We start from the raw sequence: 26236 nt of genomic DNA on the forward strand, positions 1-26236 counted from the left end.
GTACTGTGACTTTGTAAAGGAAAGTGGGTGGTAGATGGATGCTAAACTGGTTCATGACTTCGTTGAGAGAGAGAGAGAGAGAAACAATAGTGATATTTTAGAGTCTTCAACTTTAGTGAAATGTGAAAGACACATGTAGCCATGGAGGGAGGAAGAAGGAGCACGGTACAATGAGTTACTGTAGATGTAACTTTAAGATATGTTTTAGGGAGGTGATAATATACGGAAGAAGCATGATAAGATCTTATGCACCCATGTAATCTACTGGTCGAAAATAAAAACAAAAATTTGACTATGGTAAACCACTTAATATACTGGAGTACGCTAGCTGCTGTCTAAAACTAAATATATATCCGTTATTTTCGATAAAACAGACTTGATTTGCCATGAAGATTATTATAAAGTGCCCCAAAAAGGTTAACTTCTAGGATGAGAGTTAAGACACCTAGATCCTAATTCAAATCTTATTGCCGTTAATATAATTATTTTTACTGATAAAAAAATACTGTTTCTGCTTTATGAACGAAGAAAATTATAAAAATATACAAACATGAATATACAAGGACACTAATATTTTATATGAAAAGAACTCTATACAGCGAACATCACTCATTAGTTACATCCTTTCATTATTAGCTATAAAAACAACTTAAAACATAACTCTAACATCTAATATTTGAAGTGTAATTGAAAGAAAATAAACACTCTTTAAAATTTAAGAAAGAAAATGCTTCACATTGCAACTGTTATTGGCATTCTTGCAACAAATCTCCTTGCCAAAATTGCTGCAGACTACTTTTTTGACAACGTTTCAAATGTGGATAAAGAACTGTTAAAATATATGCATTTTAATCTTCAGTTGTGCAATAAACTAACCCCGTTTATCTTTCTCTCTGCCCATTTCTCAACAAAAACTTGATTTTAAATTTTTTAGTATCAACAAAAATTTGTGTCTACTCATTTTGTTCCATGTATTAGCAATTTATATGCCAAATATCTTTATTGATGCCATGGATAGCTCAACTCAGTTTTCATCTCCGGGAATGAAACATTACACTCGAAAATTTATGAACATAAAAGAATGAGAACATTACATTTTTGCAACTATTTTATCTGTACACATATTCAACAACATAATTGGAGTACGTGACGGCCACGTTCTGTATTCACCTCGACAACGAGTCAGCATTTTGGAGTGTATTTCCCACCACCCCATTGTCAATTTTCTGCAACACAGTAAATTTTGTCATTGAAGTCAATGATCCAAGTTAATGTACAAATATGTCAAACATAATGCAAAAGAGACTAAAGCACACTATATATACCATTAACACAAAAAATTCTTCCATTAATTACTTGTTTTCTTTATAAGTCAGAGAATGGCTGGTGCAATTTAGCTAAACTGACAAGTAAGAATTAAGTTGCTTATGAGTTAAAAGATCAATGTGACTAATAATTATACATTACACAAGAGATGGAATCACTTGAAATAACAATAGAGCAGACAATCCCTGAGTAGTGTTTGACCTGGCTTTCTAGTTTTTCTTCTCCTTAAAAGGACAATCTGGGTCCTACATTTGGATTAAGCAAAAACTTATAAAAGGAGCTTATTTTTTATAAAAGAGAAGAGTGAGATGTTGCTGCTCAAGACATCTAAAAGCCCCTTAAGTAGAACGGTCAAGTTGTGATATAACTGCTTGATGCAGCAAAAAGACTTCCTCTGAAAATACTGACAAGAAAAATAAATGAGTAATCAAGAATAGTTTAACTAAATTAACATCTTAATAAATAGTTGAACTTAAATCAAGAATAGCACTTGTGTTCTTTGAGCAAAGACCAGGGTTCAATCTCCATCTTGAACATGGAATAGAATCGGAGGTGTCACTTTACTCTTATAAAGACTGACTGGGTGAGAAGGAGTTATAACTTCTTTTTAAACCAAAAAAAAAAATTAACATCTTAATGCTCATTCCTTTATCAAAAAACAAAAAAGAAATCCTAATGTAAAAGTCATTCCATCATAGAAACAGTAATATAAGCAGCAGCAACAGAAGCATGTCTACATACAAGGAAGAATTGAAAGACAAAACAATAAGAAAAAAGGCAGATGAGTTATTTGATTACAAGGGGCATGTGGTATATAAATATATGATGGAGATTCATATACATACTTCGGTAGGTAGATAAGCTGGAAACAATTTTATAGCTCCTGCGTCGAATTTGAATCCACTGAAGATGACAGAATATTTCAAATCAGTAACATGCACAGAACGAGAAAAACATATTGAAAGGGAATCATCAAAACTTACACTAAAGAAAGATGATGAAATTAATAAACCCCCGTGAGGGTATCTCAACATCTAATAATGATTTTCCAAGGATTGGACCTTGGTAACAATCCCATTCAGTTTAGAAGTGGAAAGCACATGCATTAAGACCAACAAAGGTCAAACTATAAGAGCAGAACAGTTTACAAATCACCATGTGGCAAGTGGATAAGAATCTCCAGGAACCGTACCATCTGGATAATACTAGCTGCCAGACATATGGGATAAAGAACTCCTCCGGGTGACTCTCTTGTTCATATGTGAAGTGCAGTTGAGTAAATATCTGCCAAACAAGATATACTCATAACAAGTAATCCTCCTAATGTTATTACACATTGGGTGTAAACCAAGAATTACACAGTTTTTTTCACTTTACCTTCATCCCATCAACACGCCAAGACCGACAGTTCACAATTATCACTTGGAACACTTCATTGACTGACCAATCACCATCCATTCTTTGGGCATCCATGCGACTGTTAAAAAAATCTAACACCTGCAAATGTTAAATAGACCACATTGCTTGAACAAAATGTGATGTTTTTACAAAGACAAGGTTCATATATGTAACATAAGACACCATGAACTGTGATCCTTTATAGTAGCAAGATTTTAACAGGGTAGTGTATACTGTATTGTAACATGATTAAAATGGAATACATGAAACATACAGTATAGATGTTTTCAACATGCTCATTAAATTGGGGGTGGTTCTTGAAAGGCTGAAAAACTTCCTGCTTGTGCATTATTGCATACACCACCTGTCCCAGTCACAAGCAATACATTTGATGTAAAAGGTCACAATGGGAATTTTATTTGATTATTGGGAACCAGAGAAAAATTGGTTTGCGTATGTTTAATCTGCAATTAATCAAGTGGAACATAAATTGTACCTCAGGATTTCGAGGCAGTGCATAAGTCAGAATAGCATTTATAATTTCTAGTACAAGCCTCAAGAAGTCGGTATATATGTGCAATTCTGCTGACTGTAGCAAAAGAACATGCATTTAGCAAAAGGAATAGTCAAAAATCTGTAATCGATAGAATGACACAAGCACATAACCCATTTCACATACCATATCTTCTACAAGGCTACTTCTTTCAATTGAGTTGGTTTCTGCAATATTGAGCTTATTATCTCTGAGATCTGCTAATTTTTTATACCTAATGATATTCATTAGAATCAAACCTTTATACAGGAAATCAGTCATTCAAGATTTATACATGAAATGGATATAGTTTACTAAGAAAGCCCAAAAAGAGTGCAACATACTTCCGGGAGAGCATGTGGAAGAGGCTGACTAGTCTCTGAGATGCATATGCACTCAAATGGTGGACATGTGGTGCCATGTTTGCCAATGTTGCTAGACATGTTGTATGAAGATATACATCCTATCACAATTCAACACAATATCCTATTTTAGCACACCATCTAAATACATCAATGTAATAGTTAGGCAGATTAATGCAAACTTATAACTTAAAAACACAATAGAGGAAATTATGCTATCAAACTCAACAATCAAAGCTTAAAATTTATCGCTGTTTGGGAACATATCAATCCATAACGTTCTGAAATATGGACTAAAGTTTTAAGGCTAGAACATTTTTTCAGAGTACCAGGGAATGGACAAATAAAACATGTCATGTGCAATTTAGGATCAGAAGCCAATCTAAGTTTAAGTATCTTTAGTTGAAGTACCTTCAAATTAAGAATGAGACAAATATTTTGCATTAAAAAAATCATAACCACAGCATCAATCATATGTTCCATTAATAAACTCATAAGAACAGTCACACATCTCTTATAATGGCCATCTTAATTAGCCAATGTACTAATGACATGAAACATTTTATTAAATAATCAGTCAGCAGAAAATGACTTCTTAAATAAATGAGGAAATTAAATTAATAGTCTCACTTGCATTAAGATTCATACCCGGAGATTAGACAAATTATACTGTATGGTTCTGATAAGAATAATAATCATGAGGGAACCAAGAGAAGATTGAAGGAGGAGACGTTCCTTGTACCATGGAACAGTTGGAAAACTCTGTTCATACATAATATACTAGATTAACATTTAGCGCAATCATTACAATATAAGACTTTGTCTAATGCTCAAATACAAGTCTTACCAGCTTGTGAATGCCAGCATTGAAAGAAGAATCTTGACTAAGTATGAGAAGTATAATCAACAACATGTAAATTTGATTAGCTGTCCTCCTTCGAGCATCATATAGTGCTTCTAGAATGGGTAATAACTGTTAATTTCACAAAATAAACAAGGATCAGAACATGAACCAATCCTCAGTCATTGTATACACACTAGTAAGACCTGTATGATTAAGTTATAAGAATGACTAGTGAGATTTTCTAATCAACCATATACCATATCATAGTCAAGGAATTCCCCTGAAATTTCATTCGGATGACTTCAACCTACATACATTTCGATATGTATAAATAAGAAAAGAATGTTAGTTAGTTGGCTATTGTTAGATAGAATTCATAGCTATTGGGTAGCTGCCTGTAAGTGATGTAGGGCTGTTGTATTTTGGACTACAGACCACATGAGAATCAATTGTCTCTTTTCTCTGTAAGTGCACAGTAAATGATAATGTAGGACTGTAAGTGCACAGTTTCTTTGATCTTTGTTACTCTTTTCTCTTTTTCTATCCTCTTTGTTCTGTTATTCCCCTCTTTCTTGCTGTTACTTTCTCTCTCCCACCTAAATTCTATATCATATTTATAATAAATTAATTCAATTCACTTTTTCCACATAAGTTTACTTCCTCATACCAATGTATCCAAATCAGTTCGGACCAAGACATATTCCAAGAAGTTGGAATTCCCTTGCAACAATGAGTAAAGAAGTAGGACAGCTGTCTCATCAGCTAAGCACCTGGAGAGGGGAAAAAGTTGAACCTTCTAAAAATGCTATTATATAAAACCAATATAATCATTTACATATATATCTACACACACACACACACTTGCTTTTAAAAAAAATATATAAAAAAAAAATTAAACTTAGGATACCACACGCATACCCATAACTTTGTATATAAAAGTCCAACATCAACATGAAAAGAAGTCCAAGAATTCTTGCTTGATCTACAAGCGACCGGAAGAGAAAGAAAGAGGAATGACACTTATCAAGTGGGTGAATAGAGAATTATAAGAAACAAATACTCTGTAACCATAAGATTCACCTAAAACTGATTACTGATACATGTTCTGGTCATCTCACTATTGAGAAACGTAAGTTGTCATCCTATCATGATAACATGCAAAACATGTATATTCTATTTTGAATAGTGTAACTCAACTATAACCAAAGGTACGTTTGCTACAGATCTAGTAAGTGAATTGATGAACACACACAAGGTAGCCTGATACTCACATGCCAAGGGTATCAAATAACAGTGCAAAAGGCAACTTTACATGTTGGTCACTGTGTGCATTGCCCTCTATATCTGCACAATCCACTGAATTTAAAGCATTGATAAAAAATTGTTGGCCTTTCCAATCAACTAAAAGAACACAGATATAAAAAATATATTACACTCACAATCAGTTGCGTGCTCTAAAGCCCTACAATAAGGGTTGTCAGAAAAATATGTGTTCTCTTTGGGTAAAGAATCTGAAGTGGTGGATACTTGATTCTCCATGACAGAGTAGCCCTCACTCACAAGACATTTATGATAATGAATGAGAACAAGAAGCACATGAAGACTGCTATCTGCTATTGGACTTCTTGAAGCATCACTGCTTGAACTGATCAGATAACTGAATGGCAATAATACAATATTTGCTGAATGGAGAAAAGGAAATACCAAAAGAAGTGACCATCAGAAAGTCTCCAACTTTGAACAATAAGACAATTATTACAATATTTTATAAATAACAATGTATGATCGACCCCAGAAGTACATAAATAGAAAAATTATATTCAGTCGCCATACCAGCTGCAGAACCAACTCTCTTTAGCACACTATTCTGATTTCCATCATAAAAGATGGAATAAGATGCTCTATTAAAAGGAACACGAGGACGGGTAATGTAATTTAAAAGTAGTTTGCACACAACTGAACTAACCAGATGGCCATCCTGCGAAAGAAAACAGTGCACTAACTTGAAGTTTTCTAGCCGAAGATACAAAGCAATTAAATCACCACCAAACTTTGATGTTTAAGTTTCAGCTGCTTACCTGAGCCATTGCTGCATCAAGAAATGGGTTCACATCATTCAGTCCACGGGATGGCCCACAAAGAAGCTGAGTTGACATTGCAAAAATCATAAAATTCAGCAGCTCCAGATGTAGGAAATATGTGTCGGGACTATAATAAAACAATATATATATCACCAGGGGCAGGGAGAAAAAAAGGTTTGCAGTTTCACACAATAACTGGATGACAATTTATCAATTCATGATTCATGGTATACCTCACATCTACAGTCGCAATAAATTTAAGCACATTCCGCATTACAAGATTTTCAATGGTCTGATCTGCATTAGAATAGAGCAACTGCATAAATTTTGATAACTAGAAGAGAGAGTTTCATTCTAAACTCTTATGAGTTCAATCTACATACCTCCCAAAATATTTATTGGTATTGATTCGCTATCATGGAGAGAAAGGTACAGCTTGACATCACCATCTTGGGTACTTTCAATCAAGTGCTTTAGGAATACTGAAGTGATGTAAACCGCATTAACAGCCTTTTCATAAACCAACGGTGGTCCACCAGACGTGGACATGGACTCCTGCAAGTAGCATGCTAGATGGAACAAAATCTTGGCAAGATGCCTTGTGTTTCGGTTGTTTTTCACTGCAAAATGAAAATCAAGCATTAGCAAGCAAAATAACATACCTTCAGAAACAAGTATGCTAAAATGGCAAGATTTTGAATACGATAACCACCTTTAAGTTTAACCTCCTCAATATCATAACTAGCTTACAAAATATTTATTGATGTCAAATGTAAAGTTTGTAGGACTAGATATCTATGAGTGGTCCAATAATGACCTAATAATGGGGCGACCTATAATTGTTAGGATATAGACTCTCATACCATTTTAAGAAAGCAGACTATGGATCTAACTCAATCTTTCAAAATCGGTTTGTAAGGTAAAAATTATTTTCTACTTATATACACCGTATTGGTCATATCACTAGCCAATATGGGATCTTCAACACAAACACATACCAAAAACTACAAAAAAAAGAGGGAATTGTGTATGCACAGACAATATAAAAGATTTTTACATTCTCATCCAATCATAAACTCCTATATACAGTAAGTTTGGTACTTTGGTCCTTGCAAACATGAAAATTTATATTTTTGATTTTGCACCAGCATCTTAAGGTTTTACCTTAGACTAATCTATCTCCACCAAGAGATAAGTAAAGTCTGATTAAAAATTATTCCTGCCAAGGATCAAACTCATATAAGCATGTGACTCAAATGAGTGAATGACAATAAGTGGTTGAGTTTAGAAAGTTAAACAAAATAACTAAGCACTTTTCAAGGACTAATTTAGAATTTTCGTACTTTCAGGAAAGGTATTTTACCCTGTATCAAAACGATCATTTATGAGTGATTGGTAGACATTGTGAATTCATTTACAACGACAGGAATTGGATAGAAATTAAACTCTTAAAACGCGGGAGTAATTAGTAATTACTTGAAGGGAACAAGCGCGGGACTAAAATCACATACAAATTCATTAATAAGTCAATTTATAGAGAAAACTACGGTCTAAATAAAGAAATGCATGGTTCCCGGGTGAAGCTTTTTTGTCTTAAACAAAAGAAAGGAATGATGAGAGAAAGGAAGAGTGCAAACCCAATAACTGGCAAGCTTGGTGAAGGCGTTGAGAGGGCAATTCGGCGTCGAAAGGAAGCTCGAGAAGCTTCTGCCAGAAGTCAGAGGAGAGGGGGACGGGGTCGTCGCCGACGAAGGTTCCGACGAGATGCTCCGCCGTGTCCGGTGTGGACGGCGCTGCACCCATGGAGTGGCTGTGTTGTGAATGAAACGGTGGCGTTTGGTGGCGGTGGGTGTTGACTGTTGGAAATATGACTTTGGGTTTGCTTCCCTCAGAAACTACTCTTCAATGCAGAATTCTCAGCTTTCATTACAAAGAGACAAAAGATTACTATACTAACGTTTTTTTTTTTATTTATTAAATAATAAATAATGGTTAAATTACAACATTTTCTATTTTAAGTTATTCGGCACGTATTTTAGACCCAAAAACAAATTGTTAAAGTCCGAAATAAAGTATGTTAGAAAATAGAAAGACTAAAAAAAAATGAGATATATTTAATTATGTAGGGCTAACAAATTTTTTATAAAATGACATGTTAAGAAGGTTAAAAAAATACTATAGAAACTATTTTATAGACAATTTTAAAAAACAAAAAAAAAATGCGTGTATATTATATAAATTAAAAACATATATTTAAGACTATTGTGAATATTTGCATACTTAAGATTATATTGGATTTACTAAATTGTATTTTTAGTTATTCTATTTTGATTGATTTGTAATTTCAATCTTTTATTTTAGAGAAATTTTATATCTATTTTTAAAATATAAAACTTTTTATTTTATTTTTAATTTAATATTTATTAATTATTAAATTTTAAAATTATTTAATAATTATTCATTATTTAATGATACAATATTTAATAACGTGACATATATAAATAAGAATTAAAATATAACATAGAAAATATTTTATTTATTTTTATTTTTATGAGTGATTTTATTTATATATTTTTAAATTTTTTTTGTCTAAATATTATGTTACTAATATTTTATCATAAATATAATAAAATATTAAAACTTGATTATTAATATATGTTAATTTGATAAAATAACCAAAAATTCATATTTTAAAATTAGAAGGACTGAGTATTTTTATTTTAAAATAAATAATTTAAAATTGGTTATAGATAAAAATAAAGAGACTAATTAAATACATAAACCAACCGGTATAGATTTTCATCGAATATGTTAAATATAGGTTTGGTTTTTATTATTAGCAACTTGTATAAGATATTGGAAATGATTTAATATCAGTACAATTTTCTAAGTCAATCATATAGTATGATAATTGGTTTTATACTTTTTTTGGTACATAATTGGAGAGAAAAAAATGAAGAGAAAAGGACAAAACTAAAGACCAACTAGTGCTATCTTCAAGCTAGAAAGGTCAACGCTGAAGTAAAAACCTTAATTTCATCATCTTAGTTAAACTATCAGCACACATATTGGCTTCCCTCAAGTCATGCAAGAGTGATCTTCTTCAGCTGATTTGCAAACAGATGAGTGGCAGGTACATCATGATGAAGAAGATCCATGCAATAAAGCCAACACCTCTGCATGTAAGACAAGAGCTTCATTCATCATCTTTGCATGCAACCAGAGCCTGACCTTCAAAAATGAAACTGTTCCGAGCGCACCAAATCATCCATAATAAAATGAACACCTATAGATTCCAATACCAACCCAGAGGATGTTATGTTGCTCCACATTCTTCGACTTCCTCACAAGTTGGAGTTGAAGAAGTACCTCTGCACAACCAACATGAAGTCCCTATGCAAACTTCTTCAAAATATCCTATTCAGCGCATTCATCCCTCAATCTAGTTCTAGAGATAATATTTCTGATCTTGATAGGTTTTGTCTCTACCATCTCTGTTTGGGAGGGTAGATCAACTTACCTAGTCTAGTTTACAATCACTAGAAGTCCTGTCTAAGTCACATAGACCAAAAATGAAGCAAGAGGGTACCCATATTTTCTATGAGATGCTCTTCACAAAGATTATCCAAAGGGTCAACATCGACATCAACGGTCTTGAGAAGGGTCACGCAACTACTTTGAAGCAAATGGGAATTGCTCATTTGTTTCCTCAAGTCAAGAGGAACATAATAGAAGTGAAGATCGAGCTTGAGGAAGAGCCCGCATTGAAGAGAACCACCACAAGCCAACTCACCCTTCGCAGCCATCAACAAGCCCAAACACTTATCCAACCACCAAACCTTTCTTCAACCCAAACATAAGCTCCTCCTCCATCACCAAAAATCAAAATCAAAACCTCTATAGCCAAACCCTTCCAAATTCATGTTCATGAGTCTTCATCTGACTCAAATGAAAAACCACTCTCTTTCTGTCTCACTCGCCCAAAACCCACGTCTTCGCCACCACCATCATAACCTACAACAGAAGTCTTTCAACCCCCACAATCCAAAAAATGACACTTGATTTGAGGTCTCGTTGAACCTTAAACTCAAAAGGAAGAGCAAAGGCTTTTCAAGTGCACTAAGGTTTTGTCTAAGCTTGAGGTAGAAGAACAGAGGAAGAAAGATGAAGCATTAGCTACTGAAGAGGCCAAAATGCTTGAGGAAACACTTCGCTTGTCTATCAAAGGTCTCACCAGCACAAGTGATTCATCTATTTGGGTTAGTTAGAGACTCTAGTCTTCGTCTAAGCTAGAATCGTCTATCGTGGATGAGGGTCTTCATCCTACCTAAACTGATGCGTCTATTATTTAGATGATGGCAGAAGACGAAGCCACCCCAACAATCCAAGAAGCAGTTCTTGCACCACCGGTCCAAGAGGCAGTACACGCTGAACCAGTTGCCTCTGTTGAGGAAGTCTTTTAGTATGCCCCTAAGACTAAAGACTTGGTTGTTGAAGATGAACAATTGTCTCTTGAAGTGTTTGCATTTGAGGTCATTCTATTGAGTGTGGACACCTCTTTGGTGCAACCAAGCCCTCGGGGACCAGAAGCATTTGCTTCTACTGTGCCCCCAAGTGACTATGTTTGATTTTGAGAGTGTTGACTTAGAGGAAGCAACGAAACTTGAACAATTACTAGAGGAGCATTCCACAAAAAAAAGTACTGAGAGGCCCCTATGTATGATTTTACTAGGAGATCCCCTTACTTCAACATAAATGAGTACTTGAACATGTGTTATAGGGACGAGCATACTATCACCACCCATTTGGACCACCCTATAAACAGAAAAAAGACCATTGGACATTTATGCTCCACCACTATTGGATGCTTAGACCCTTCATCTCATCAATCAATTATGCCACGAGCTTGAAGATGAATTTCATTTGCGTGCAGCTGTAGAGCTAAGTTTTGAAGGTACCCCTCATCAACTTCCTCTATTGATTAGAGGCCCACAAAGGATATGCATGATTTATCCTTGGATCACCTTCACCATTGTCGATTCAAGACCCAAGGCTACTTTACACTCTGTATGCAAGGAGAAGGAGAAAAAGTCTCAATATGATAAGGATGTGAGGTACATGAGATTCGCTCGATGCCATCAGTCTGATGTTTCTAGCTCAGACAAGGTTTATCCCATGTTCCTTGTTGGTTGCTGCTATCAAGTCTCTCTAGCTCCCTCTCACACTACTCCATTTGTCAGGAATGTTTTCTACCATGTCACATCTTCCACTAGTCTTCTCCTTTTAATATTAGGTTTCATATTTCTTTACCTATAGATGCTACTTTTGTTTACTCACCCACAACAACTACATCTGTCCTTCTTTTTCCTACTGCACTGAAACCAACTCCTGCTCCTGAAGCCTCACAGCTTGATTACGACCATGCTCTACAACTCACAATTGGCTCCCTAGTTCGAGCTTTTTGCAGCTCACTCTAAAGGGAAGCATTCTTGGAACACAAGTTTCAAAAGCTACTCACCTGACTCAACTTGAAGATAAGCTTAGACGAAGATGAATAATTTGACCTGGCTTTTGCTAGTGTCAAAAAGGGAGTATATTTATAGTTATTGAAAAAGTTTTTATTAAAGTAGTATCCGATTTTTTTTTACTCTACACATTTCATGGTTCTGAACTTAATCGTTCGTATATATACAATTTGATTTGTCAAACAAATTTCTTGCTTTGATAACATTTTTTTGTGCATGCATATGTTGAAGGGGAGCATCCATTTTTAAATCTCATTTATTTATCTTTGCTCTAATATTATCGTTTACTCAAAATGCTTCACTTTGATATATGCTCTGATAATATTTTGTGTTTTGATTCTTAGACTATGCTTATGATCTGATAATCTTGCTCTGCTAAAAAATTAATTTTTTTGCATTGATATATGCTTTGATATTCGTTGTGTGAATGAGTTCGTCATATCTCCATAAACTCTAAAGAAAAGTTTTTTTTTTTATGAACTTCCCATATTTTTTTTTTCTTTGCTTTATCGTGTTACCTTCAAAATTGTCTTCATAAAAACAAACTTTTTCTCGTGAAATCTTAAAGTCTTCTATGAAAAGAAAATATTTTGTCTAATCACTAAAATATTTTGTGTCCAAAAAAAGCTCTTTTATTAAAACCTTGTTTTCTAAAAACATATGTTTGTCATGATTAAAAAGAGGGAGAATGTTAGATCAAAAGACATCTTCAGATTCCCATAGTCTTAAAGTTTTATTGTTAATAAACAAAGATGTTTTTATTAGAAAAGGTTTTTTAAATTCATTAAGACACATTTTATTAAGATGCAATCTTTGTAAAACGATCTTCTAGTTAAGACGAATGACGCACTAAGATGATATGCTTTTAGATGAATCATTAAATATAAACATGCATTAATTTCTTATCATTTATTGATCTCTAAAAGGATAGTAATTGCGTTCTAAATGTTTTCTTAACAGATCGGACTTTAAAAGGCTTCTTTGGTACTTACTCCACTCTAAAAGAGAAGAAAGATGTGCTTTGTGTTAGAAAATGTTAGATAAGTCCCTACAAGTACAGAAAAGTTGTTGTGAAAGTTGTTTCAACTCTACAAAAGATGACACACACATGATTTTATCTAATTGGTGCTCAAAAAATGATAACTAGCCTCCTTAATCAGATAAGAAGTGACTAGTTGGTGAAATACATTTAATGCATCAACGAATACTTCTCTCATCAAGGTTCCCAAAGTGAAGACAGACGAAGCAATCTTAAAAGAAAGACCCAAGAGTTTTGCAATGGTCATCTTCATCAACACTACTCTATAAATAAGCATGATGTTCAAAAAGAAAAGATAGAGATATGGAAGAGAACGTCTTGTACAAATTTTCTTTCTCTTTGTAAAAAATCTTGTTCTTAATTTGTTGTATTAAGTTGTGAAAGGAAGATGAAACAACTTTGTAAACCTTTGTAACTTTGTGTTATAGGGTTGAGCATGGAGGGACTTGTCTATAAAAAAATACTTTGTTTAAGCTTGGAGAGACTTAGTGTATAAAGAATACTCGAGTATTTGTTTGAAGAAATAAATCAAAGAATACTTAGGGTTGAGTCAGGAGTAGCTTAGTAAATAATACTTGTATCTTGGATAAGATAGTGAAATTTGATCTAGTTGAATCAAGAACTAGACTTTGTCTCAATGGTTGAGATGAACCAATATAAAAACTGTGTTCTTTCTTTCCTTTACTTCGTTTGCACACATATTTTTTTCTTCTAGTGTTTATTTTTTTTCTCCATAGTCACTTCTTGAATTTACCATTCTAATGGTTTTAATATTTGTCCAAAATAGTTCTTTGAGCCAGAAAATTGACTAAATGCACAAAAAAAAAACAATTAATATCTTGCACATGATGCACTTTACTTATAACTTTTTTTCTAATATATCACACGTTTGCCGATGTGGAAGTATTTATAAAACATATAATACAATATATAAATTGAACATTTTGAATGTAAAATTAACAAAAAAAAAATATATATATATTTTAAGTTGAAGATTGCACTTCACTTATATATTCTATTAAGGTCTTATCACTAGTGAACATAAGAACATTAAAAAAGAGTAAAAATGGTTGCTATTTCAAGTTAAGATATATGAATAATTCTGATTTTCACACTAAAGAATCAAATTTGACCTCCACCGGTAGACTCACATGCCTGTCTCTTATGGCCAACAAGTCTCCATTATCACCATGCAAGTAAGCTTTCAAGAATGCAACTATGACTCCTCCAACAAAGCTCCTCATGTTTTTCCTTGACTCTCCATTTTTGCATAGACAATAGGTAGCTTTCCCCCTAATTCCCTTGGTATCATCATCTAGCATGTCTAAGTGGCCATAATCCTTGGCCACAAAACACCAAGCAGGTTTCCTACACTCACCGAAGAAGTCCTCATGGTTGACACCCTTTGGTGCACAAGGGGGGAACAAGGGGTTCCTTTTCACTTCACCTAAACCTGATCCTATGACCATCACTGCCATATCAAGATCAAATGAGTGAGGAACATATGTGAGAACCGGTGGGGGGGTTTGCTTTCCTTTGTCCATTCCATCAACAGGGTCAACTCCTATTAAGGCTGAAAACTTGAGATTAGTGGTGATGTTTAGTTTTCTTAGAGCAAGAGCAAATGCTGTTTTGCCTCCACGACTATGGCCAGCGAGTGCCAACTTGCTCAAATTTGGTCTTACTTTTGGTGGAAGAAACTTGCAGAGTCCTTCAGAAAGCCAATTTGTTATTGCAGCTGCAGAATGAATCTCATCACATGTATCAGGTCCAGCCACTGTGTACAACTGTCAAGTGCAAACAACATTTAATTTCACCTAAAGGAAGAATACAAGTAATTATGTAGCAACAATCAAATTAATAGCATGTCATACCAAAGCTCAATGTTACTCTACTATATTGTTAAACTTTTGTCTGTCAAGGTACCATTGATTGGAAATTGATTTTTTTTTTTTTACAGAGTAATAAGTAGGTCACTAGGTTGGGTTAACAATTAACCAAATTAAGTGAATTTGAGTCCTCAAATCCACTCACAATTACGATAGTAGTCCTTTTGAAGAGTTTTCTTGGAACAGTAGTAACTCTTATGAGATACACATGTCCACTTAAGGTATTTACTTGTTTACTGTTTAGATATTATATTGTATGCTTTCTAGATTTAGTTTGGTTTTGAGAAAGAACTCAAACGAGGACAACAATTTAATGCCTTCAGCATCCAAACTAAACAAGTACGTGCCTTTGACAAATATACCCTCTAGATTTGAAATTCCACATATTACATATATGGTGTGAAAATAGAATCCTAGAATTGTGACTGGATTCATTATTTCCGTGAATGTACTAAATGGAATTCTGAACTAAGAGTGATGTTAGTATGAGATGTGAAAAATATCCATAATAATTGATATTATAAAATTTGATTTGTTTTAAAAAGAAAAAAAAAAACTCTAATAGATCCACTTTTGTAAAGACAATTTGATTTTTTGAAAATGGATTTATATATGAACATCAAGTAGATAATTATATGAACCAAACAATTCAATTTAAGCAAAATCTGATCCGTTTTTTAAGAATGTCTAATCAATTTACTTTATAAAAAACATCAATCCTTTTTACAAAATGGATGGGTTCAATTCAATTCTTCATATCTTAAAAATTCGATTCATGAATAGTGTTAGATATCAGTTTAAGGTATTATGCATATGGAAAATGCTATTGATTCCTTAAGAAACTAGTTAGCAAGACCCTATGTATATTTAAGGTGTTCTACATTTTGTTACTGAACAAGAATATAAACTACTAAATAACGGTGACTGCCAATTTAACTAAACCAATTTGAAGTGTTGTGTTGGATGAACAGATCTTAGAAATATAAATGGAGTAACTGGAAAAGAAAAAAGAGAAGGACGTCCGTTGGTGAAAACAGGACAGTTAAATGTCAAAAGAGAAATAATGTAGCTAATGGAAACAGACGTAATCTGTTAAATGAAAAAGAGAGACAGAATTGTATGTTAGATAATGGCTTAACGTACCGATTCACCCTCCTCTAGGTCTTGCTTCTTTCGGTTGGCATACATAACATCAATTAATTTAAGGTTTAATTGCATTCATTTTTATCTTTATGATATTACAATTGTGTAATTTTTATATCTAAGATTTTAATTGAAAATTTTAATCTTTCAAGTATTGTAATTGTACAAATTTTATTTTTTAAAATTTTAATTAAGTAATTATAATTTATCAAATATTATAATAGTACAATTTTAATTGTATTGTAATTATATAATTTTTTAATTTTTTAAGTTATATATATTATAATTTTTATTTATGTATTAATAAATTATATATATTTATTATAACTAAAATAACAATGTATGTAATTTAAATAGGTAAAAAAATGTATAATTATAATACTTAAAAAATTAAAATTACATAATTATAATATTTTAAAAATTAGAATTGTTCAATTAAAAATTAGAACACTAAAATTGCACATCTGTAATAGAAACAAAAACATATTCAAACTTAGCCGACTAAATAAATAGCAAATAAAACTCACTTTTTCATTTGGCACTTGATGATGTAGCAGATCAAAGATATCTAGCTATACATAAATTGGTCCTTTCTCTAAACATAAGGGCTGGTTGCACCAAAAAGGGTTAGCTACATATATTTAACGACTATGAGTAAAGTTGTGGGTAAAGTATAAAAGGATCAATGGTGAGAAACCGATTTATTAGCAAAGACCAAGTTCTCATCATGGTTTCTTCCTCAACATCACAATCAGGCCTATTTTCTAATGATTTCCCATGATTATGTGTTCAAAGTTCCAGGGCTATAATGCTGTTATGATGCTTAGGATATGCATCCTTACGTCTAAAGGGGAGAAAAGTACATTATACTCGTGCAGTAAACAAATAATTGATAATGGCACTGATAAAAAGGATTAAGTAATGACATGATAAACCAACCCTCTCATCATCATCATCATCATGTTTTTCTAATAAATGATAATCCCAAATCTTTGTCCAATAGGAAATTCAAATGAAAAGGTATATCAGAGGAGACCAAGACAGGGATGAACTCATTGAAATGCATATACTCAATTTGATTTAAACCCCCAATCTAGTCCTTGAAATTTCAAGCGTCTAATACAAAATCACTTCATTAGCCACTAACTCAAAGGTTTGCATTAATCAAAATCTTATCTTAACTAGTGGCTGAGTGGCAGAAGTAGTGAAGCAACTATTCTAATGTTTGGATTAGTTAGATTTGAAGACGTGAACATAGATTTTAATCTTTGTTTTGCCTATTTCCAATGCTTTTGATGATTAACAAAAGAAAAACACTTACCAATCATTGGCCAAGGGAAAGGGAAAACAATACTCAAAATAACTGAAAATAACACTAATCTGCTTGTAAAAGTGGTATTCTTAATTATAACTGTTTTTTGCAAAATCTAGTAGTTGTTGAATTATGTAAGGTGTAGAATAGGCACTGACCTGAGGGGCAATGACAATGAAGCCATGAGAAGCAATGTGTTGTATTAGCTGAGAGTAAAATGAATTGTAAAGAAGATAGCCATGCAGGAACAACATGAGTGGGAATTCTCCAGCTTCAAGAGGAGTGGCAATCAAGAGAGATTTTGGTGGTGGAACTGATCATTAAAAAGAAAAAGTACACAGTGAACTGAATTGAGTTTTGTGTAACCAAAAAATGCAAAAACTTAATTGTAAAGGATAGTTAGGGAAGCATAAGTGTACTATTGTTTTGAGCATGTGATTCAGGTTCAACCCTTTGCAGATCGGTGGTGTATTTCCCAGTGTCAAAGACATTAGTTGATGAATAAGAACACATTACTGATTGTTGAGTTTCTGCTAAGTTTTTCATTTCGTCTTAGCTTGCAATCCTTACTTTTTGCTGCAGAATTAGATGACAAATTTGTGGCTTTTGTATAGCCTTGTCGACTTCAGATTTTGGATATTTTGGTTTGGTTCGGTTCAAGATATTATGCATATAGAGCAGAGATATTATTGGTGGACTTTTAATGGACCAAAGTCAAAGGCCCAAATAGATGTCTGAGGCTATGTGCTTCTCTCAACTTAAATTGGGATCTTCACTTTATATACAAAAACTAAGAGTACCATTGTTTCTTATTTTTTAAAATTATTCTCTAATTTCAATAATAAAAAATCATTGGACACAATACTTTTCTAGAATTTTTTTTCTAATATTTATATTTTATTTTATCGTATACTTTTTAATCTATATAAATTCATCTAAAAAGTCACACGTCTAAAAAAATGTATAACATTTATCAAATTTAATAAATATATTATATTTAAAATGCATTACAATTACTATACTTTAAGTAAAATTGACTATCTAATAACATTAAATACCATTTATTAAAAATAACATTTAGTCGAGTTATTAAGTATAGAAATTAATACATAGTTTTTATTATATGTTTATCAATTTATGAATATTATATTTATATATTTGAACTTTTAGATTTTAAAATATACTTAATAAGCTAATAGGTTAAATGTTATATTAATTAACTACCTAGAAGAATTTTATCGAGAAATTGCATTGGAAATCATGGAGAGTGCAACATTGTACTTGTAAAAAAAATTATTAAAAAAAACCTTAATATATTAGAAGGCCTTTTAATTTTGTGCGAGTTAATTAATTTCCTAAACTATGAAACATGACAGTTGGATTTTCAACTTTCTACAATTTTTGCAATGAATACACAAGAATGATTTTGTACAAATTATTGTTTGAATTTGTTTGGGTCTATCATTTCTCTTTTGTAATTGGTTCCTAGGCATTAGAGTTCTTACTTAATAGTGACATGAATTACATGATCTAATCTAAAATATCATATTTTACTTTGATATTATTGCAATACTCTAAGAAGAAACATGTTGTAGAAAGAAAAAAAAAATATACTAGGAAAGGGTTGAATAGTATTAACCAAAAACTCAACACCTTTTTAAAACAACAAAGTAGTAGCATAAGTCTAAAAAAATGAAGATAAAGCAAGTCAAATCACATAAGGTATCTTTATATTGAATTATCTCAATTACTGATGAAATATTCTGTTTGAGAGGTTACTATGCATTTCATCATTCAAAAGCATCTTAATATATTATTTTAGGCATATGATTTTATATACATATCTTTTTAAAAAAAAAAAATCTAAGTTTGTTAACATTATAAAACATAGTTTTTTGAGGGCTCTCATATCATCCTTTAATCTAACATGTTTTAAAATGGAAAAAAATAGAAAAAATGAGATACTTAATTCAAATTTTAATTAACGGCTCAAAATATAAATAACATTAAAACAATCATATATGAAAATTCATAAATATCCTAATTAAACAAACATTATGTCACTAACATAACAAATTTTGAATTACATAACAAGCATAATTAAATCATTCTCCTTGTTGTATGCCTTCTTTAATTTTTTCAATCAACTCATTCTTACAATATTTGGTAAAAAAAAAGTATGATTAAATATATGCAAAAGTGTATATTATAAATTGTGTTGAGTATAGTATTTTTAGTTTAATGGTTGGATTGGTTCGAGTTCATCAGGAAACAAATCCCTTGACTTGATACCCAACCCAATTATAATTGAGTAACATAAAAATTATTCGACTTAACCTGATGATCCAAACTAACATGCAAAAATGTAATTTGGTTGGTTAAGATAGATCAAATTTACAGGTGAATTGTTACTCATTTACATCCCTAGCGTCTCTCTAAATGGATATATCATAATGACGCTATAAATAAAGAACATGATGAAGACCAAATAAAAACATACATTGTCTAGTTACTCAAACAAATATTTTTTAATCTTTACCTTCTACTCTCTTTTTTTTGTGATAAGCATTGTTCTCTAGCAAATAGATATACAAGCTTAAATAGACTTATGTTTAGGTAGGTAAAGTAAACTTATATTTGTGCTTAAGTTTACAAATGTTCCTTCTTGGAGTTGACTTAGTAATATTTTAATCTTTGTTTGTTTGTGAAAGCTAGAAAAGACTAAATATATATAAAAAAGAAAACACTTAAATTAAGTAATATTCAAATAAAATCATGTTTGTATGAGTAAAAATGATCTTGGGAATATTTTTGTAATCAAAGTTGGTTAATGAAATAATTAAACTTAGTTTAAGTTAAGTGAACTATAATATAAATTCACTATTGTGTTTATCACTCTCTTTGTTGGACAAAGCTTTTTTGAAATTATTTGTAACCATTTGTGTAAAGATTTCAAAAATCACTAGCACACAATTTAATTCCATTTCTCGTGTGCTTTTGTTAATTTCAATGAAATATTTATATTTCTCAATAAAAAAAATTACTTTTAATACTTAATCAATATCCTTAAAAACTAAGCATTTTATTAATTTAATAGAGGGTTCAAACTCTGAAGACATATACAAAATAAGCAGGTTGAAAGTATAATCCCTTGAAAAGTGTTACTGTAAATATATAATTTGCTTGAAAAGAAATCTACTCATAGCAACTTTGATTGTGAAAAGCGAATCAATTGGCAATATTGTGCACCATGATTCTTAACCCTACAATCAAGATATTTTGCAATCAAAAGAGACAAAAGTAGTCTGGTAAATCACTTTTAGAATGTAAACATAAATATATTTTGAACCTCGTTCAAAAAAAAAAATTCCAGTAATCCCCCATTTATCTTCTGGATTTGTGGTCAGGTTTGCTTCAGGATTCAAAAACATTCCGGTAATCCTCCATTTATCTTCTTGATTTATGGTCAGATTTGCAATGAAGCAAACGAGTATTCTTATTCTCTCGCTGGTATGATGACTTTAACTTTATTATGAAAGCACACATTATGTATAAAAAAAAACATATTAGATGTTTTAAATTACCAAAAAGATTTAACAATTTGTTGAAAAACCCAAAGTAAATTTTTGTAAATCTATAAATATCAAGCTTTTTTTATAGAAGAATTTCATAGAAAGAGTTAGAAAGAAACATTAAAAAAGAAGAAAAAAGAATTTACCTATGCGACATCGCTCTCAGCTATATTGGGCGAGGCAGATTTATATATTTGTTGAGCACTTTACTTTAACCAAAGTGGAAGAATATAATCGAAAACAATGATGGCTCTAGCTCAAACCTTAAACTATTTCTCGGGATCCAATGAGGGAAAGCCCAAATCAACATGCATAAACAAAGCACATAAACCACCCTTTGTCTTTATCACACTTGGACTCAAACGTGCCTCATTCTTTTTCTCTTTTGACTACCCCGGTCCAAGATACTCCTTTTCTTTCCAAATCAGCAAAAGAAACAAACAACACCAAGGTTCACATGATTTTCACTCACTTTGGTTCAAGTGCCTTCACTTTCCCATTCAAAAATTACATTAAAATATTCATGTGTGTCCCCCAAGATTAAAGAAACTAAGAAACCCCCCCATACTAGTAATTCAATTTACCCTTTTTTACATTTGGATTAAAACCCCACCATGTATCAAAAGACCTACTATATATCATACTTACTACCATGATCATTGGATCCTAATCAAATGCCACATATTCGGTTCCTGTTGTTCCTCTCAGCAGCTATAGAGAGAAGCCTTGACACCCCTTGAGTCCACACATCGTACTCTCTCTGGTTTCTGCACTCAAATTCAACAACACCACGCATCACGGTTTTCAAACCAAAGTAGCGACGGTTCTCACCACCTTCAAGCAAGTGGCGACCAGGCCAAGCCGGCATGTCCTTGATCACTCCAAGCACCACATCTGTGCCAAAAAGGGGGTTTCGAATTAAACTTAAAGAAGAACCCTTTTGATTCTTTTGCAATGACTTTCACAAATCCCCAAATGCACCTCCGAATCAGTTAAATTATTAGGGAGAATGGGACAAAAGTAATTCACTCACTCTTTTTCTTTTTTGTGATGGTCCCAGCAACGTGCCTGCTCTTCATTTTCACCATAACCTGACCACAAAAAGAGCCCCCAAAGTGTTATTGCAATCGCAGATTTCTTGGAATACTAAAACAACTTGATCACATCACATCGATCCATACTAGGCGCCCTCACTTTACAACCTTTTCCACAACCAGCTTCATACTCATCATCAAAACTCTTAATTGATGACCAAATAATTGGCAAAAAGTACATTAACACTACATAATCTGAATCAGAGAAAAAAAAGTCACCTGGTTCATCCTGTTTATATAAACGGATACAATTTTCCAATGGAGTTCACCTGCAATCAAATCACTTTCCAATCATCATACACAAAAATTGGAAGAAACACAAGCAATTCAAAAAACATAACACAATTTTCTTCACTAATGATGTCATTTACTCAACTGACACAACATAAATCATGACACAATTATGTGAAAAAAAGAACATAAAGGAAATTTCAGGAAATATACCGGTGCGTGTGCGCTTGAGAAGTTCACAACCTCTGGCTAGTAATTCTCTACTACAGATCCCCAAGAAATTTTCTTCCGGTACAATTTCACCACTGAAACTGCTATTAGAACTACCATTACTACCGTTACCGTTGCCGCCGCCGCCACCGCCACCGCCACCGCCCAAATTCTTTTCCACAGGAATCACAGCTGCAATATTCCAAACCTCCTTAAGGACCCTCGCTTTCAACGTGGCTGCCCCACGTAAAGCTGCAAATTCAAGCCATGAACACCTTACTCAACAAGAAAACACCAAAAAATCCCATGTAGGGACAGAAAAAGATACATTTTACAAACAAGAAGTAATGTAACCTGAAAATTTTGCATGTACATCAGAATAAGATGTAAAAACTTGTCCTTTTCAATTTTAGGACATATTTCTAAAATGCTAGTATAGAAAAAGGAATAAAAAATAAATGAATGATAGAAAAGCAAGAACTATTGTGTGAGCTTAATGCCTAAATTTGAACCTTGTTGCTTTCTTTAATCCTTCATACAGATAACATATTAGTAGAAAAGCAATTGAATTTAATTTAAATACACTATATAAATTCATAAAACATAGGTTATGTATATCTAACTAAATTTAAAATAGTATTATATGATATAATGTAAACTGTATCATTTTCAAGTAATTAAAGAGTCATGGACATACCGGTGGCCGCCGCTGCTGTCAATGTTGTGATGTCACCGGCGGACCTCACGTTCACGGCTGAGCTGACCACCGAGGCCAGGTGGTCACGCTCGGCCCCCATGGCCTCGGCAGCCTCCACACACTGAGCTGCCACCAGTGTCGCCGCTGATGCCACCGCCATGTCTGTCTTCGCCATCTGCTCGTCCTTGCCGGAGCCTGACGAAGCGGCCGTGGCAGCGGCGATAGCGGCAACTGCGGCGGCGACACCGGCAACCGAAACAGCCGCGTGGAGCTGAGCATTGTGGGCCCTGGTTTCCTCCTTCTTCTTCTCCTTCCTGTCCTTCAGCCACCTACCCACCGTCTTGCCACCGCCGGCAGCGGCGGCGGCGGCGCCACCTGCACCCCAGTATTGACCGTTCAAGCCGGTAATGATGCTGGCGGTGTTGTGGTTGTTGTTGGAACGGTTATACTGCAAAGAAAATTGCATGTGGTGGGCCATTCTCACTCTCAGCAACAACATAAATAAAAATAACCAACAATTTGTATTGAAACATAAACTGTGTTCCGCAATGGATCTTGTCGTGTCAGTGAAAATTCTGCGTCTATTTATTTTTTCTTTGACTCAATTCTGTATCTATTTCTAAATAACTAAAACATTATTAAAATCGGTAAATATTATTTTGTCCATTTAGTACAAGATGTTCAACAATAGGCTCTGTGGTTCTGAAGAACAGAACAAGTAACCTACAACGTTGGTGTGGCACTGCCAAAAAAATGTACTTATCTTTATTTATATTTTGGCCTATGCCTATGGTTGCGTTCAACCCCTTTTCCCAATTTTCCTGATAGAGGGGTCCATCAGCAATTAATGCAAATTTTCTTGATCAGGAATCACAAGAATGGTTTTTGATTGGTGTTGTTAACCAATTTGACAAAGAGGGGACCAGAAATAACAAGCTAGTGGCTACGGATAACCTTGTAACTAAATTTGTAATGGAAACAAACAAGTGCAGCTTTTGTCATTGTGAACTGAACAGAAACAATAATAATACCCAGACACAAGGGCCTGAAACGAAAATATTGCATTTTTGCAGGGCCAATTTCCACTCTTTTCTAGTTAACTAGTTGTAATTTGGGTGAATTTTTTTTGTATAGCAAGAAAACAAAAACAAGTACTAATTATCCTTCTTTGCATTTTAAAATGAAAAGAGAAAAGCCCGAAACTCTCTCTGGGTGTCATCCAAGTTTGTTTTTGTTGGTAACAGAGAAAGGTGAAACTACATGGTTGGTTTGGTTGGTTGGTTCCAAGTGTGCAGTGATATCAGTGTTCGTGCTTTGTACCCAACCAAAAAGTTTAACTCATTAAAAAACCCAACAACATGGTTGTCGGTTAGAGAGAGAGAGAGAGTGACATAGTTACCTTGAAATCGTCAATTTCAGAAGGAGAAACCGGTGGGCTATCTGTTAGGGAGCCATTAAGAGGTCCACTGCTGTGAGAGAGCCTTCCTGAGGTCCTTGGCGATACCTCCTGCTGACCAAACTCAAAACCACCCATTTCTCTTCAGTTTGTTACCATCAAAACACAAAACTAACATAAAAACGTTTTTCATTGTCATACAAATAACTCCATAAATACTCATACAAACACAAATAATAAATTAATATCAAGTCATTCAACCAAGTCTTTGTCCAATGGTCATGCCTTACAACCAGTTATATGATAAAAGCAACTAAGCAAGGGAAATTCTGGTGAGGTAGCGTTTGAAATTAAGATAATTGTAAAGTTAAAGTTAAACATGATTTAAGTGAGAGCATGGAAAAGAAGAAGAGAGAGTGAGTAAGAACATACGGAGTGGGACATGATGCGGTCCATGATCATCTGAGAGGTTTCGGAGGTAGCAAAGGAGAAAGGGTTGCCAGAAACGGTTGCAGACTCTTCCACTTCACCAGCTATGTCTTCAAGTATTACGGGGGCGTTGGAGTAATTAGAACAAACAACAACGTTGTTGTTAACGTTGTTGTTGTTGTTTTTGTTTGAAGAAGGTGGAAGTTGCTGAGATGATGAGAGGGCCTTGGAGACTTCGAGAGCGGAGGCGCTCCACGACCGGGAGAGGAACTCCATGGGGTCGCGCGGCGTCTCCGGCGGGGGTCTAGCGTGAAACGGGTCGGGTCGCCATGCGGGTCGCTCCTTTTCCATTTTTTGGGGTTCGGGTCGGAAGGGGAAGAGGTTTTGTTGGATGTTGAGAGAGGTTTTGTAGTGAGAGTGGGAAGAAGGAGTTCTATTAAAAGAGCCACCAGAGATGCTCGCACCGTTGATCTTCCCCAGAATTTCATCAACGACTCTTGTTGCTCGCTGCTATTCTCTCTGCCAAATACTAGTACTACCATATCCCACCCACACTTTATAATTACAATTTTGGACCTCGGAAAAAGATTCATAAAAATAAATATGCGATAAAATATATATATATATATATATATATATATATATATATATATTACAGTAATAACATGTTTAAATTAAATAAAATAAATTATAAGAATTTGTTATCGATATACCACTGGTCACTTAAAATGATTTTAGATAATAATATAAAATTAAAAGATAAAGTTTATGAAAATATGAAAATAACAAAAAGTTTAAGAAAATATAAGTAAAAAAACGAAAGTGTTTATCTCTAGAAGCAAGAAAGAAAGGTGTAAAGTAAACAATAATAATATAATAATAAATTTTTAATAATTATATTATTAGTATAAAACATTTAATTTTTATGAATTTAGTCAACTACTTTTAATAAAGTTTTTTTAAAATATATTTTTTTATTTATAAGATTCAAACTTGAAATTTTGTTAATAAAATTTAAATTTATTATCATTCAAACTAGTGATTTGTTGATATAATAATAATATTATTATTATAAATATTCATAATAACTTTATGTATTGATTTAAAAATGAGTGTTATTAATATATAATTTAATATTTTTTTGTCTATGAACACA

The 26236-nt window shown here is 33.2% G+C and overlaps 3 protein-coding genes across 11 annotated transcripts; all 3 read right to left on the reverse strand.

Annotated features, from left to right (window-relative positions):
* Nucleotides 1–974: 974 nt before the first annotated feature.
* LOC109788671 (uncharacterized) lies at nt 975–8477 on the reverse strand. 7 transcript variants are annotated; one of them, XM_029269054.2, is made up of 18 exons: nt 8181–8477; nt 6927–7163; nt 6777–6840; nt 6541–6670; nt 6296–6440; nt 5902–6144; nt 5734–5818; nt 5130–5232; nt 4466–4591; nt 4267–4380; nt 3601–3719; nt 3404–3491; nt 3221–3313; nt 2999–3088; nt 2704–2823; nt 2482–2610; nt 2172–2229; nt 975–1226 (listed from the first exon to the last, which is right to left on the reverse strand). In XM_029269054.2, exons 1-18 carry the CDS (start codon nt 8344–8346, stop codon nt 1219–1221), a joined length of 2118 nt encoding a protein of 705 aa, XP_029124887.1. In that variant the 5' UTR covers nt 8347–8477; the 3' UTR covers nt 975–1218. The 7 variants fall into 7 exon arrangements, with proteins under 7 accessions (XP_029124887.1, XP_020203052.1, XP_020203040.1 ...); XM_020347463.3 differs by having other exon boundaries at nt 2519–2610; nt 5734–5806; nt 8181–8474; XM_020347451.3 differs by having other exon boundaries at nt 2519–2610; nt 8181–8474.
* A 5581-nt stretch (nt 8478–14058) lies between these two features.
* On the reverse strand, nt 14059–18084 carry CLH2 (chlorophyllase 2). Its single transcript, XM_020354781.3, has 3 exons — nt 17871–18084; nt 17610–17764; nt 14059–14894 (listed from the first exon to the last, which is right to left on the reverse strand). Exons 1-3 carry the CDS (start codon nt 17995–17997, stop codon nt 14217–14219), a joined length of 960 nt encoding a protein of 319 aa, XP_020210370.1. The 5' UTR covers nt 17998–18084; the 3' UTR covers nt 14059–14216.
* Nucleotides 18085–21254: 3170 nt separating this feature from the next.
* Nucleotides 21255–25503, reverse strand: LOC109810795 (VAN3-binding protein). 3 transcript variants are annotated; one of them, XM_083059454.1, is made up of 7 exons: nt 25084–25503; nt 24655–24762; nt 23256–23703; nt 22562–22810; nt 22337–22386; nt 22057–22114; nt 21255–21917 (listed from the first exon to the last, which is right to left on the reverse strand). In XM_083059454.1, exons 1-7 carry the CDS (start codon nt 25429–25431, stop codon nt 21694–21696), a joined length of 1485 nt encoding a protein of 494 aa, XP_082915580.1. In that variant the 5' UTR covers nt 25432–25503; the 3' UTR covers nt 21255–21693. The 3 variants fall into 3 exon arrangements, with proteins under 3 accessions (XP_082915580.1, XP_082915579.1, XP_082915578.1); XM_083059453.1 differs by having other exon boundaries at nt 24655–24765; XM_083059452.1 differs by having other exon boundaries at nt 24655–24774.
* Between the last annotated feature and the right edge of the window lie 733 nt (nt 25504–26236).

This window comes from Cajanus cajan, chromosome 7 (assembly GCF_000230855.2).
Source record: "Cajanus cajan strain Asha chromosome 7, NIPB_CcT2T_4, whole genome shotgun sequence".
Taxonomy (NCBI): Eukaryota; Viridiplantae; Streptophyta; class Magnoliopsida; order Fabales; family Fabaceae; genus Cajanus; species Cajanus cajan.